Genomic DNA, 13,824 nt, shown 5'->3' on the forward strand with positions numbered 1-13,824 from the left:
CCGGCACCTGCAGCCGCGAGACCGAGCCCGAGCCGCCGCCGAACGAACTTCCGCTTCCGCCTCCCAGGCCGGCAGCGGCGTACGTCCTACGTCACGCGCCTCAGGACGTCACGCGCCCGCCAGGCAGCCTGGGAGTCGAGTGGGCGGGGCCCGTTGCTCGGGCGGCTTCCGGGGGGGAGCGTCGCGCGCCGCAGGCGGGTTGGCGCGAGCTGGGCTGGGCCGGGCCGGGGGCGTGGAGCGGGAGCGGGGGGGCCTGGGTACGGGGCGGGGGTCTGCTGGGCTGAGGGGGACGGGGCTGTCGGGGTGAGGGGCGCCCGGGGGCGGAGCGGGGGGGGCTGTCGTGGGGAGGGGGGCCCGGGGGCGGAGCAGGGGGGGCTGTCGGGGGGGGAGGGGGGCCCGGGGGCGGAGCGGGGGGGGCTGTCGTGGGGAGGGGGGCCCGGGGGCGGAGCGGGGGGGGCTGTCGTGGGGAGGGGGGCCCGGGGGCGGAGCAGGGGGGGCTGTCGGGGGGGAGGGGGGCCCGGGGGCGGAGCGGGGGGGGCTGTCGGGGTGAGGGGCGCCCGGGGGCGGAGCGGGGGGGGCTGTCGTGGGGAGGGGGGCCCGGGGGCGGAGCAGGGGGGCTGTCGGGGGGCCCGGGGGCGGAGTGGGTGGGGCACTGAGGTGGGGCTGTCGGGGGGCCCGGGGGCGGGGCTGTCGGGGGGAGGGGGGCCCGGGGGCGGAGCGGGGGGGGCTGTCGGGGTGAGGGGCGCCCGGGGGCGGAGCGGGGGGGGCTGTCGGGGTGAGGGGCGCCCGGGGGCGGAGCGGGGGGGCACTGAGGTGGGGCTGTCGGGGGGAGTCCGGGGGCGGGGCTGTCGTGGGGAGGGGGGCCCGGGGGCGGAGCAGGGGGGGCTGTCGGGGGGCCCGGGGGCGGAGCGGGGGGGGCTATCGGGGGCGCTGGGGGCGGGGCTGTCGGGGGGAGGGGGGGCGGAGCGGGGGGGGGCCGGGGGCGGGGCTGTCGGGGGGGAGGGGGGCCCCGGGGGCAGAGCAGAGGGGGCTGTCGGGGGGCCCGGGGGCGGGGCTGTCGGGGGGAGGGGGGCCCGGGGGGCAGAGCAGAGGAGGCTGTCGGGGGGCCCGGGGGGCGGGGCTGCTGAGCTGAGGGGGGCCCGGGTGGGGGGGGCGGTTGGGCGGAGAGGGGAGCGGGCTGGATGCTCCGGGCTAACCTCTGCTCCGCTCCACAGGGAGGCTGTTCCAGACCCGCGTCGGGATGAAGGACTCGCTGTCGCTGCTCGCCCGGATCCCCGCCCACCCTGACTCTCGCTGCTGGTTCCTGGCCTGGGACCCCTCCGGGACCCTGCTGGCCTCCTGCGGGGGAGACCGCAGCGTCCGCATCTGGGGCAAGGAGGGTAGGGAGCCGCTGCCAGGCTGGGCCTGTGCTGTTAGCTGGTGGGTGGGGATGCGGCTCTGTCCCAGGAAGGTGAAATCCCAGCTGCTCTTGGAGTCTCCTGGGTCCTGGGAGCCCCTCTGGCCACGGGCTGCTGCCTCACGTTGTGCCTTGGCCATAGGAAAAGCTACTTGTGAGCTAGGCTGGGAGGGGAGCTCTGGCTGCCAAGCCCCCCACTCTTCGCTCACCTCTCTCTTGTCCTCTGCCCTAGGGGATGGCTGGGTGTGCAAGTCCATGCTGGGCGAGGGGCACCAGAGGACCATCCGGAAGGTCGCCTGGTCCCCGTGTGGGAGCTACCTGGCTTCAGCCAGCTTTGATGCCACCACCTGTATATGGAAGAAGAGCCAGGATGAGTTTGAGGTAAGGCTGTCTCCACAAGGCTGAGTGCAGAGGATGCTTGTGGAGCCAGTGCTGGTGTCAGGTGCTGATCTGAGTGCCCTCCAGAAGTATCAACAAGAGCCCAGTGAGCAGCAGAACACACCTTCTTCTTCTTCCTCACCCCTGCCCCCCTTGCTACTGTGCCTCCTGCAGATGCAGTGGATGGCCCCGGATTTCTGTCTGTCTGCATAGTGATCGTCCATCAGAGAGATGTCGGGGAGAGCTGAGCACAATATTCATTGAAAATTTAGTCTCACTTGACCCGAAATGATTCATGAATTTGACACAAATTCACAAATAGTTCCGGCCCCAAAACTTTCTGGGATGTAGGCGCTATTCACCAAACTGGAGGAGGTGCTGCGTCCCTTGTAAGCTTTAGGCAATGGTTAGGGCCCTCCCCTCCAATGCCACCATTGCAGGGGTGGTCTCCTCTAGATTCAGTTCCCCCCTCTGTTTGGTGTGAGTGCCCTAGCCACTGGGCTGTGGATCTCTTTCTGTCTTGCCTGTTAAAGTTCTTGCATTGTGGATAACTAGTCATTGGAGCAGGGTGGGTGTCCTGCCACCCAAGTGGGTACCCTGACCACCAGGATCTTTCTCACTCTGGGCCATTGACTGCGTATTTTGTACAAAGTGGTACAGAACCACCAACAATCATACACACACCCCACCCCACTTTGTAGACCTAGGCCTTCATTTCTTTTGCAGGGCTGTTGAGGAATGATGAGAAGTACATTAAAGGTTGTGAAATGCTGTGAGCTCTGCTGATGAAAAGCACTATTTTAGAGCTCGGTGGTGGTGGTATGTGAAAGTGGTGCAAATCAAAACGGTTTGTTTTCGGTTGAACAAAATGGTTGAAGGATTTCTGTTCACTTTTTCAATTTGTTGGAATCTTGCAAAAATTTCAGATTTAGTTTGGCCCAAACTAACAGGTTTTTTTCCAATTCGTTAGAACCGCAGCAAGCTGAAAAATCAGTTATTTGTCCAGCTCTGGCATCAAGCCCCTTTCCTAGGCGAGGTGCTGTCTGAAATACAGTACCCTGGGCCGTCCTCAGGCCAGTTTAGACTTGTTCGGCACGCAGTACAACATGGAGTTCGTAGTTGGGTATGGACATATCCCATGCTGTCTCAGTCCCATGGGTGTCCCCTCATTAGAGATACAGGGATGCCAAAGTGGACAAACCCCAGTACACTGGATTCCATCTCTGACAGGAACCAGCCCCAGCTGCTTAAGCAGAAGGTGCAAGAGTGCTGCAGAAGCAGATGGGAGATGATCTGGCCCCTGTGATGGTCTCATCCTAACCCAGGGGTGGGCAAACTTTTTGTCCCGAGGGCCACATCGGGGTATGGAAATTGTATGGCAGGCCATGAATACGCACAAAATTGGGGGTTGGGGTGAGGGCTCTGACTGGAGGTGTGGGCTCTGGGTGTGGCCAGAAATGAGTCGTTCAGGGTGCAGGAGGGGGCTCTGGGCTGGGGCAGGGGGTTGGGAGGAGGTGTGGGGGCTCTGGGCTGGGGATGAGGGGTTGGGGGTGCAGGAGGATGCCCCGGGCTGGAACAGAGGGGTTAGGAGGGTGGGAGGGGGATTGGGGAAGGGGGTTGGGGCACGGGAGGGAGTCAGGGGTGCAGGGTCTAGGCGGCACTTACCTCAAGCAGCTCCCAGAAACAGCGGCATGTCTCCGCTCCAGGTCCTACCCGGAAGCGTGGCCAGGCGACTGCACGCTGCCCTGTCCACAGGTGCTGCTCTTGCAGCTCCCGTTGGCTGCAATTCCCGGCCTTTGGGAGCTGCGGGGGCAGCGTGCGGTGCCCCCTGGCTGCCCCTACGTGCAGGAGCCAGAGGGGGGACATGCTGCTGCTTTCAGGAGCTGCCCGGAGTGGGGCTAGCCCCTGACCCTGCTCCGCGGCTGGAGCGCCAGAGCGAGGCAAGCCCCGGACCCCACTGCCCAGCTAGAGCTCAAGGACTGGATGAAAATGTCTGGAGGGCCGGATGTGGCCCCTGGGTCATAGTGTGCCCACCCCTGTCCTAACCTCTCATAATAACTGGATAAGCCCTGAAGCAAGGGGGCATGAGTATTAACTATTCTAATGCTGGATAATCTTGTTCTTCATATAAATGTCCAATCTCTCTTAGAACTAAGCAATGCTCATGGCCTTAGGGGTATCCCACAACAGGGTGTTTCACGGGCTAATCACTGCTTGTGTGAAACAACTTATCCTTCGATCACTTTTGAACTTGTCCTCTTTCAGTTCCATTGAGTGTCCCTTGTTCTCGTGAGCAAGAGCCTGCAGGGAGATCTCTGGGGCCTGGCTTGAAATGGGAACATATATTCGTACAGACGCAGCGTTTCCAATTTAGGGCTGGATTCCCCACGCTGATGGCTGGCCCAGCGTCCTTACGAGGCATGGAGTTGCAGTCGGGTGCATGTGGAACAAGTGCAGTGGGGTTACAGCTGAGGATGCGGCCTGGCACGTGGAGCTGCATTGAGCCTTCCCACAGAGCCTGTTTGAATTCCTGGCTGCAGCTGTTCCTGGGAGGAGGGGTTCTTTCTGTCCCCAGCTGCCGGGGCTCCTAATCGCTTGGGGGGTGGGGGGGGTTGTCTGTGCCCTCCTTGTTCTGCTCTCAGTGAGTCAATTGTCTCTTCTCGTGCTCCCTCTGGTTGGCCCAAGGGCTTCCCTGGACCAATGGGGGCACTGGGAGCATGAGGCTCCTCCCTCCCTGGGCTGGCTTAAGCACAAGCTCCTTCTCTCCCTCTGACAGTGTGTGACCACCCTGGAGGGACATGAGAATGAGGTGAAGTCCGTATCCTGGGCCCCATCCGGCAGCCTCCTCGCCACCGGCAGCCGAGACAAGAGCGTCTGGGTCTGGGAAGGTGAGAGACAGGTCTGAGGGGTGGGGGGACCAGGAGCACCCTGGGAGATATGTGGGGAACCAGGTTTGATGGTTCTCAGGACTGAGGGGCACCTTGTTACCCGGTATCTCCAGCTTGAGGGAGCCTTGCCCATGGTGCCTGGATGTTAGCTCCCGGACACCACCAGTCTTTCGGCCGCGCTCTCCCCTCTGGGCTAGGTTAACAAGAAGTGCGCCCCAGGTGCCTTGCAGGTTAACAAGAGGTGCACCCCAGTCCCTAAGTCCCTTTGAAGTTTTCCTCTGATATCCAGCCCCTCTCACTGGCTACTCACAGAAATCCTGTAACTTCTGCCCCCAAAGGAGCAGTGACCTTAAATCATCACTCCTGTACAACACAGAGCCCTTGTGAACACTTCTAATAAAACAAAAGAAGGTTTATTTAAGAGTAAAGATTTCACCAGACACAAAGCTGAGTGGTGGAAACAAATGGTTACAATAAAACCAAAATTATAAACAGCGCACTAGGGCCTACATTTATTAACAGTTCCCCCCAAAGTTTAGTCTCTGGCAGACCTGGCTGCTTCCCAGGAGCCAGGATCCAAATGTTCATAACAACGCTCCTGCTCTTCAAGATGGCTCCTCAGTGAATGAACGCAGAGTGTCTTTCCTACTGAATCGGTCTTTGGTCTCTTCACAGCTGAGGTGTTCCCCTGTGTGTTACAAGGTTTTCTTTTTCCCTCCACATGATTTTGATTGCAGTTGACTTTGATGCTTTTCCCTTGACTGATCTGGGAGGGGGCAAGGGTAGACAATTGACCCTTGTATTACATCACCAGACAACCAGGCAGGGGTGACAGCGTCCTGTCTGCTGGAATGGGCTGTCACCGAGACGCACGGTTCCTTGGTGGCTAACTTTTACTCCAAGACCGTATATCACAATTTTCAATATAGTTCTATTATTCCTTAATTATTGCCCGTATGTACATCGTGTAATGAGTATCGATAAGTTACAAGCTTTCAGAAGAGACCTCACATGCTACCATGATATACCATGGACACGGTGTATTGGGAGTAGTGAGTTTGTCAGGTCTGATGCATGAGTGACTTTTATACCATGGACATGGTGTATTGGGAGTAGTGAGTTTGTCAGGTCTGATACACGAGTGACTTGTCAAAAACAGTGAACCGTTGGCACCGATGAACCTCTGTCACACCAGATGCCTCAAGAAACATGAGGTGGGACATGGGTGGGAGGCTGGGACATAGGAGAGGATCATAGGAGAGAGGTGGGCAGAACAGGTGGGACTGGGAAGGGGCGGCTGAAGGACTAAGGGGCAGCCCTGTTATCGGTGCTGACCCATTCTGGTTGGGTGCTGCAGAGCCAGGGCTTCCCCTTTGCCCCTCTGTTGGGCAGTCACAGGGATGCAGAAGGGCAGAGTCCCTGGCTGCATTCACCCACAGCCCCTTCTCTCTCACAGTGGACGAAGAGGACGAATACGAGTGTGTGAGTGTCCTGAACGCCCACACGCAGGATGTCAAGCACGTGGTCTGGCATCCCAACCAGGAGGTGAGGGCTCTCCCCAATGGCACCACAGGTCTCCCTAGCCCCCTCATGCCCTCCCACCCAGGTCTTCAGTTCTCCAAATATCTGCTGTCCCGGGGCAGTGCCCGTCGTTTTTGTGATCCTAGGCAGGTGCCAAAGGTAGTGGGAGTTGGTGGTGCAGCTAGAACTGGGAGAGAAATCCACTGGGTCTGACTCTGGGCAGAGCCCAGAGGCACAAAGGTGATCAGCTGACTGGCTGCCTTTCACTCAACTCCGTGAGCAAGAGGCATACAGATCCCGCAACCCTGCAAGTGGAGGGCCACCCTGCCCTAGAGGGAGCTCCGCTGTTCTGGGAGGAAAGAGGGCTTCAGGCTTGGCTCCCCAAGGCCATGTTCCCCTTAGCCTGTCTCTCTCCTTCCAGCCTGGGGGAATCTAAAGGCCCAGTTTTCGGTGGGTGTGCAAGGTCCTGTGTGCTGCCCCCCATCCTGGCTCTCCTGCTCCAGAGCTCATTTTGTCCCTCCTCTTCCCCCGTCAGCTGCTGGCATCAGCCAGTTATGACGACACGGTGAAGCTGTACCGCGAAGAGGAGGATGACTGGGTGTGCTGTGCCACGCTGGAGGGGCATGAGTCCACTGTGTGGAGCCTAGCCTTCGACCAGAGTGGGGAGCGCCTGGCCTCCTGCAGCGACGACAAGACAGTGCGCATCTGGCACCAGTACAAACCAGGCAATGAGCAAGGTGAGCAGGGCAAGCTGGGGGTAGAGTCTGCTATCCCAGGAGCCGCTCCTACCCCACTGCCATCCCGGGAGACTGGAGCACTAGAGAGAGAGGGGTGCGTCGGTACTGTCCCTAGTATGTACAGCTGCGGAAAGGGGAGAGGCTTTGCCCAAGGTCACGCAAGGAGTTGGTGGCAGAGCTAAGAATCGAAAGCAGGACTCTAGACTCCATGTCCCCTGCTCTAACCATTAGACTCACTCCCCTTCATATGCAGCATTGGTCTGGGTGAAGCTGGTTGAGAGCAAGGGACAAATAGCCCTGGCTAGTCTGACAGACGACTCAGAAAGATGCTGTGCCAGCTTCCCCCTGACACCTCTGCCAGTGCGCGCACACCCGGGCACAGGTAACCCAAACCCTCTGCATCTCTGAGTCAGGCCCAACTGGCACCTGTGCCTACTGGGGTAGCAGACCAGCCTCCAAGGAAACCTACCTGTGCTTTGCTCATCTCGCCCCTCCTCTTGGAGCAGCCAAATCTGTGACTGTCACAGAGTCACCTGGCTAGTGCTCTGGACCTACTCCGTATGAAGCCAGTCAGGACTCTGGGGGAGCCACCTCTCTCTGAGCATACTATTGCCAGGGCAAGAAGCTTACACAGCTTCAGCCTTCCTGGATCTGACCTCGGAGCATTCAGCATCCCTTTCCACACCATGCGCTTCCTGCAGTGAGTCTGCCCTTGTGGGGCTCCTGGGGAAGCCAGAGGGCCCTGCACCCCAACTCTGCAGTCCGACATGACTCATCTCAACCAGCGTAAAACAGGTTTATTAGTCGACAGGAACACAGCATAGAACAGAACTTGTTAGCACAAAAATCAGTGACTTTCAGCCTAGTCCATCTTGGGGGAATTCTGGGCCAGACACCCAGGACTCCCCGCTCCAGTCCCCCCAAGCAGACTGCCAGCTTCCAGCAACCCAACCTCAGACACCGCGCTTTGTTCCTCCTTCTGGTCTTTGTCTTGCTTCCCAGGCAAAGTATCACCCGGTCTTCACCTAGTCTCATCCTCACCTGCCCCCGAGGGTCTCGGCAAAAGTCACACACCCTTATTCCTACCACCTAGGCATTGGTTCAGTGCACAGGGAAACTGAGGCACACACAGTATTCATGCAAAACAGTAAAATTCCCATAGTACAGGATAAGAAGGGAAAAATCCCCTCTTTGTCACAGTGACACCTGCTGCTTTACATTCACTTGGTGCCACTGGGATGCTTGGTGCCAGAGCTACAAACCTCCCCTAGAGCGGGTGCCCCGATGGTCCAGTGTTCATTGCCCCGGAGTCCAGGCAGACTTTCCCCATGTGCTGTAACAAAGACTGCACTGCCCCTAGCCACCAGGCCCTGGCACAGTGCTCGTGTGACCGAATGTCTTCCCTTCCTGGTCCAGAACGGGAACCTGGGAGCAAGTGCTGCTCATGCCTCTGGGGCTCTGCGGCACGCTCCGCAGGCAGAACTGCTCTGATTGCTGTCTGGTTCATTGCAGGGGTGGTCTGCAGCGGCGCCGACCCCAGCTGGAAATGCATCTGCACCCTGTCTGGCTTCCACACCAGGACTATTTACGACGTGGCATGGTGAGCCTGGGCTTGTGAACGCTCAGTCCAGTCCACACTCTGTGGTGGGAGGGGTTTGTCCTGCAGGGACTCCCGAATACTTGTGTGAGAATCACTCCCAGGGCGATGGGACTGCAGGCCATGCAGTGCAGTGGCTGAGACTGATGCAACTGAGTCCCTGCCTGCCAGATGCTGCTTCACATCACTCCTGTCATTGAAGCATGATGGGAATTTTGGGGTCTGGCCATATTTTGGGGTCTGTGCAGTGGGGCCATGATCGAGTTAGCACAGTGGTTAGTGCCCACAGCACCACCAACCTGCTAGGCCAGGAGGAGCTGGAGGTCGCCAAGCAAGTGCTATGTCGTCCAGCCCAGGACCCCTCCCATCTAGCGGTGGGGCAGATGCAGGAATGATCAGCCCCCCACTGTCAGATGTTTAAAATAGCGCTGACTCAGGGCAGTGGAGAGACCTGAGTTTACTCCTGGAGGATTCTGCACCACCTTCCAGTGCAGAACTTGCACAGAATGAATGTTCTGTGCAAAATTTCATTTTTTCCTGCAGAACTGGAGCGGCTGGCTGCCTCTAGGGGCTGCTGGTTCCCCAGCTCGCACTGCGTGGGCAGGTTGTGGCTCCTGGGTGTGCCAGCCCTGCTCAGTCACATGGTGCAGCTGGGCCCCCTTCCGGCACGGCACAAACTGCACCTCATGGGGAGAGGCAGGAGCAACAGCTGTGAGCTGCAGGGCGGGGCTGCTGCTTTCTGGGAGGGGGATGCCGGGGGGGCCTGACACAAGCTGTTCTGGGGGTGTCCGAACCTTTACATTGTGTCCTCCTGCTATCAGCAGGTACAGGTTGGGTCTGTCCGGCAGGACATTAACCAACCTGCATGGAGTGGAGCCTGCAGCTGGGCTCGGGAGGGAGCCAGGGGGGTACCCTGTGGCTGGGCTCTGGGGGTACAGGTATCAGGGCTGGGGGGGGGCCCACACAGCCCCCTCCAGTACCCCCCAAATACCCCCCCCAGTACACACACATACCTCCAGCTCTCCCTCCAGCCAGTAGTGTCATCTATGGGGAACTTGAAATATGGTAACCCTATGGGACCAGGGTGAAAAAACCGAGAATTGACTGAAAGAGCGGAGGGGCAGAGTTCTCCCCCAAGCTGGGCCCAGCTGGCAGGTGTAACACACCCAGACTGGGCATCCAGCAAAAACAGAGAAACAGGAACTGGTTGTTGTAGGGGGTTAACTCCTTACTCCTGGGGGAGTCTCTTCTGTTGTTGCTGACAGGTGTTTTGAAATAAAACACCAAAATAATTGAAACTGGCATGATTATGTGCTGTTATTTTGACAAATAAAATATGCATAATCTGTAATTATTTAGTGCAGAATCCCCCCAGGAGTATGAATTATCTGGTCCCTACTGCAGGCTCCGCCTGGCATCAACTGCCTTCACCGTTCCAAATCCCACTTGCCAAGGAGCCACCGAGGCTCTCAGAAGGAAACTGGCTCCACTAAGCCTGTCCCGGTTGAGGGTGGTAACCATGTGCAGTGGCCTAATGCAGGGCTCATCCCACTGCTTCTCTCCTTCCTCCAGGCCTTTACCAGCACTGCTGCCCCAAGCAGCCTCCTTGCGCTCCCCCTACCCCCCTGGATCCCTGCTCCCCTGGGGCTGGTCATGCCTGTCTGCACTCCTCGGGGCAGGGACGGGCTTGGCTTCACCATCTCTCCCCATCACACTGCAGCAATGTGTGGAGAGAGAATAATCTCTGCTCACTCACTGCCCTCCATTTGCTGCAGGTGTCGCCTGACAGGGGCATTGGCTACCGCCTGCGGAGATGATGCTATCCGCATATTTGAGGAAGAACCGCTCTCGAATCCCCAGCAGCCCACCTTCGCACTGACCGCCCACATGCCCAGGGCTCACTCCCAGGACGTGAACTGTGTGGCCTGGAATCCCAAGGAGCCAGGGCTGCTGGCATCATGCAGTGACGATGGAGAAATGGCATTTTGGAAGTACCAGCGGCCAGAGGTTTGCTGAGAATCCCAGCAGTGCAGCTCACCCCCACCTCCCTCCCCACGCCATGGACCCAGCACAGCCATGGGCCCGGGGCTGGGGTGTGCAGCAGCAGTTGTTACCTGGTGGGAGGGCTAATGTTCCCTGCAGCCCTAACCTGCAGGGGGAAAAGAGCAGCCCCTTCGCCCTGGACTGCTCCAGCACTTGGATCACCAGGGCATCATTGTGAACCCTACCCAAGTTCTGCTAAACTAGGGTCTTAAAGGTAGATGGGGGGGGGGTGGGGGTGTGTGTGTGTGTCAAACAGCTTCCCTAGGGAATGGCTTGCCTAGGTCTCAGTGGATGGTAAGGGGGCAAGGGCTCCTTCCTGGACCTGCTGCTAGACTGGCAGGATGCTTCAGTGTGTGGCTCTTCACAATAGTGCAACTCCTTGACAGGTGCCAGGACCAGTTCTGGAGCTGGTCCCTGTTCTGGCCGTTATATGGGAAACGGGCATTTCCTGGTTGAGGGTTTCACGGACATGGGCCATGTACAATCCGTTATGGTTGGGACTGTTCTAGACCCAGGGTGGGGTGGAGGGAAGGAGGGGCTGCCTGCTGCCCTGTCAGTCTGTGCTTGAAGAGTTCTAATAAATAATCACGTGCTGTCCCCCCAGATCCTGGCTTTGCTTTATTCCCCTGATGTGGTATCAACTGGGCTTAGAGCCGGACGTCTCCAGCAGGCCCCTGGGCCAAGCAGTGTCTTGGGGAGTCTGGCTGGAAATGAGGTTGCTGAAGTGGCCTCTAGGAGCCTCCCAGAGCAGCAGTGCCAGGGGCAAGCAGAGCAGGGCGGTATCCCTTTAGCTTTAGAGTCTGGGGAAGGAGAACCTGCTAAACACTAACTGCGCTTTTGGAGGGAAAAGGACGAGAGCTTCAAGGGCTAGAGTCTGACGCTGGTTCCTTAAGGGGACAGAAGAGAGAGAATGTAGCTTTACTTGCAACCTTACTGCTGGAGAAACATGGACATTTTAGCCCTGCCGAGACCTGGCAAACTCATAGCAGCATTTAGCTGCCCCGCTGGGCATGGGCTCCCAGCATTATTGCAAAAGATGCAGTCGTGGCCTGCTCAGGCTGACTGCCGCAGGCAGGCAGGGAAGGATACAGAGGGAGAGCAGGACCCTAAGCCTCCCGTTCCAGAGCAGGAGTTAGCTGAAGCTGGTGGAGTGATGTCACCTGGTTCATTTTCCCTGGCCTGGCCAAAACTGTCACGCAGGGACTCAGCCTGGGGGCAACTAGGGTCATAAAACTGCTTCCACTGAGTGACACAGCCCCCTAGCGATCTCAGCAGACTTCCTCCCTGGGCTACCTTTAGCAGGCTGGCCGCCCGGCTGGCTACAACGGCTCAACTCCAAAGTAAACCTGGGAGGGAGCTGAAGGGGGAACCCCCTCCTTAAGCACAGGCACAGCTGGCTGGAGAGCAGAGTGCCAGCTGCAGGCACTATTAACCCCTTCCACCATAATCTGCTCAGCCACCCTCCCACTAGCATTTCACACCCTGATCTCCCAGCCAAAGCCAAGTGGCACAGGGCAGAGAGGGAGGGGAGGGGGGCCCCTGGGCTGTGCATGGCCTGAGTTGTATCAGCCTGTGACTTCACCCTGAGCACAGGCCTGCAAGCCCAGACAATCTAGCTAGCCTCATCTGTCTTCCAAACAATGTTATCAACAGGCTGAGTTGGACTTTTGTTCATTTGGGCAATTGGGTGCCAGCCTCTGCCAGCACTCCAGCTAGGAGCAGGGCTTGGACCCGGACCCGCTTTCAGCCTTGAGTGCTCGAGGTTCTTGAAGGCAAGATGCTGCTAAGGTCTTAATAGACTCTTAGAGGGGCTAAACTCAACTCCTAGCAGGGACGGTACTTCAGGCTGGGTGTGGGAGGGACAGGACACAAGCTGGCAGCGTTCCTTTGGGGTACGGTGCTTTGCAAAGGCAAGTTCGCCCTGTTTTACAGATGGGGAACAGGAGGCAGAGCAGTGGCACAGCTAGGACCAGAGCCCAGGTGTCTCACTCGAGATACTCGAGCAGCAGCCAGCACTGGCAGGGGAGCAGGGCTGGAGCTGCTGCCGTAGGCCTAGGAAACGCAGAACTCAACGAGAGGACGTCTCTGGTCCCCAGCTGGAAGACAGTCAGGGACACAGGGCCAGAACCACCGAGGAAGGAAAGACTCAGGCATGAGCACATCCCCCCCCCCCCCCCCCCCCCCCGAGAGTGTGCTGAGAGGGGCCTCTCAGGAAGTGGGAGAGCTCTGGGGCTGGGATGCCGCTCACGCCCTCTGTGCGCTAGTCAGAATTCCTCCCAACAGCGAGTGCCTGGGCCTGGAGGCTCCAGGCACCAGAGGAACAATCCAAGAGGAGACACGTGGCTCCCCCCCAGCAAGCTGATTCCGCAGGACACCAGGGAGGTTGTTTCTAAAGAGCTTTATTGAGGGCAAGGCCCTTGGCCCAGCCCCCCTCTAAAACCACTGTACAAAGCTTTGCTGCTTAGCCACACGCATCGACATCTAAAACACAGGCTCCGCGAGATGCGGAGTCTCCTGCACACGCCACAGGCTGGTGCTACCCAGTGAGGAATGGGGCAGGCCCCAGGCCAGCTCCGAACTGCTAGGGGAGGTTATGATTTAAAGGGGCCAGGTCGCCCCACGCTGGATCAGCAGCCAGCCCAGAAGCAGGCGGCCCCACTACACTGGGGGAAGGGCCCAATGCTGCCCACATTCAAACAAATGCCAGAGCTGTTCACACTGTTCCCTTGGAACCACTGGGGACGCCTCAGCTGCGCCCAGGTCTCGGCTACCAGGCAGCGAGGCCCAGGCCAGCTTTGGCTAAGGCCCGGCTCAGTCCGAGTCGCTGTCGCTCTCTGCCTCCTTCACATCCACGCTGAATTTATACTCCTGGTCACAGCCCATGTAGGCGTCGCTCATGAAGTAGAGGGTGTAGTTGTGGGCGCCTGTGGCTGGGGCCACAAAATCCAGTTTCACCTAAACAGACAAAGGCGTTTGTGAGCGGGTAGCTGGGCAGAGGAGCTAGCGCCGGCAGGGGGCTTCCCCGGCGGCTCAGAGATCTTGTGGCTGGCGTACGGGGCGTCAGAATCAGCACTCCCTGTGAGCTGGACATTAGCCCCAGGTGAAATGGGGAAATTGAGGCAGGGGGGTTGCGACTAGCCCAAGGTCACACTGAGGTAGTGGCAGAACCAAGACCCCCTTGTTCTCAGGTCATGCCTCCCCTGCCTGCGTGTACGAGTCGCAATTCCCAGCCCTCGCTCGCAGTGCTGTGTGTCAGACGCTGAG

At 58.9% G+C, this 13,824-nt stretch overlaps 2 protein-coding genes across 4 annotated transcripts in view; one reads left to right on the forward strand and one right to left on the reverse strand.

Moving 5' to 3' along the window:
* Window positions 1-22: 22 nt before the first annotated feature.
* Window positions 23-11,163, forward strand: CIAO1 (cytosolic iron-sulfur assembly component 1). Of its 3 annotated transcripts, none has more exons than XM_037886243.2 (8): window positions 23-194; window positions 1,215-1,379; window positions 1,629-1,777; window positions 4,551-4,662; window positions 6,119-6,207; window positions 6,719-6,920; window positions 8,433-8,520; window positions 10,293-11,163. In XM_037886243.2, exons 2-8 carry the CDS (start codon window positions 1,241-1,243, stop codon window positions 10,531-10,533), a joined length of 1,020 nt encoding a protein of 339 aa, XP_037742171.1. In that variant the 5' UTR covers window positions 23-194; window positions 1,215-1,240; the 3' UTR covers window positions 10,534-11,163. The 3 variants fall into 3 exon arrangements, with proteins under 3 accessions (XP_037742171.1, XP_043392365.1, XP_043392366.1); XM_043536431.1 differs by having other exon boundaries at window positions 97-250; window positions 1,213-1,379; XM_043536430.1 differs by having other exon boundaries at window positions 81-194; window positions 1,215-1,777.
* Window positions 11,164-12,943: 1,780 nt separating this feature from the next.
* SNRNP200 (small nuclear ribonucleoprotein U5 subunit 200) overlaps window positions 12,944-13,824 on the reverse strand; it is a 39,180-nt gene continuing 38,299 nt past the window's right edge. Inside the window, exon 45 of the mRNA XM_037886265.2 lies at window positions 12,944-13,515. Coding sequence (XP_037742193.1) covers window positions 13,372-13,515 — 144 coding nt within the window. The 3' untranslated portion in view covers window positions 12,944-13,371. The remainder of the gene's footprint in view (window positions 13,516-13,824) is intronic.

Source organism: Chelonia mydas, chromosome 26 (genome assembly GCF_015237465.2).
Source record: "Chelonia mydas isolate rCheMyd1 chromosome 26, rCheMyd1.pri.v2, whole genome shotgun sequence".
NCBI lineage: Eukaryota > Metazoa > Chordata > Testudines > Cheloniidae > Chelonia > Chelonia mydas.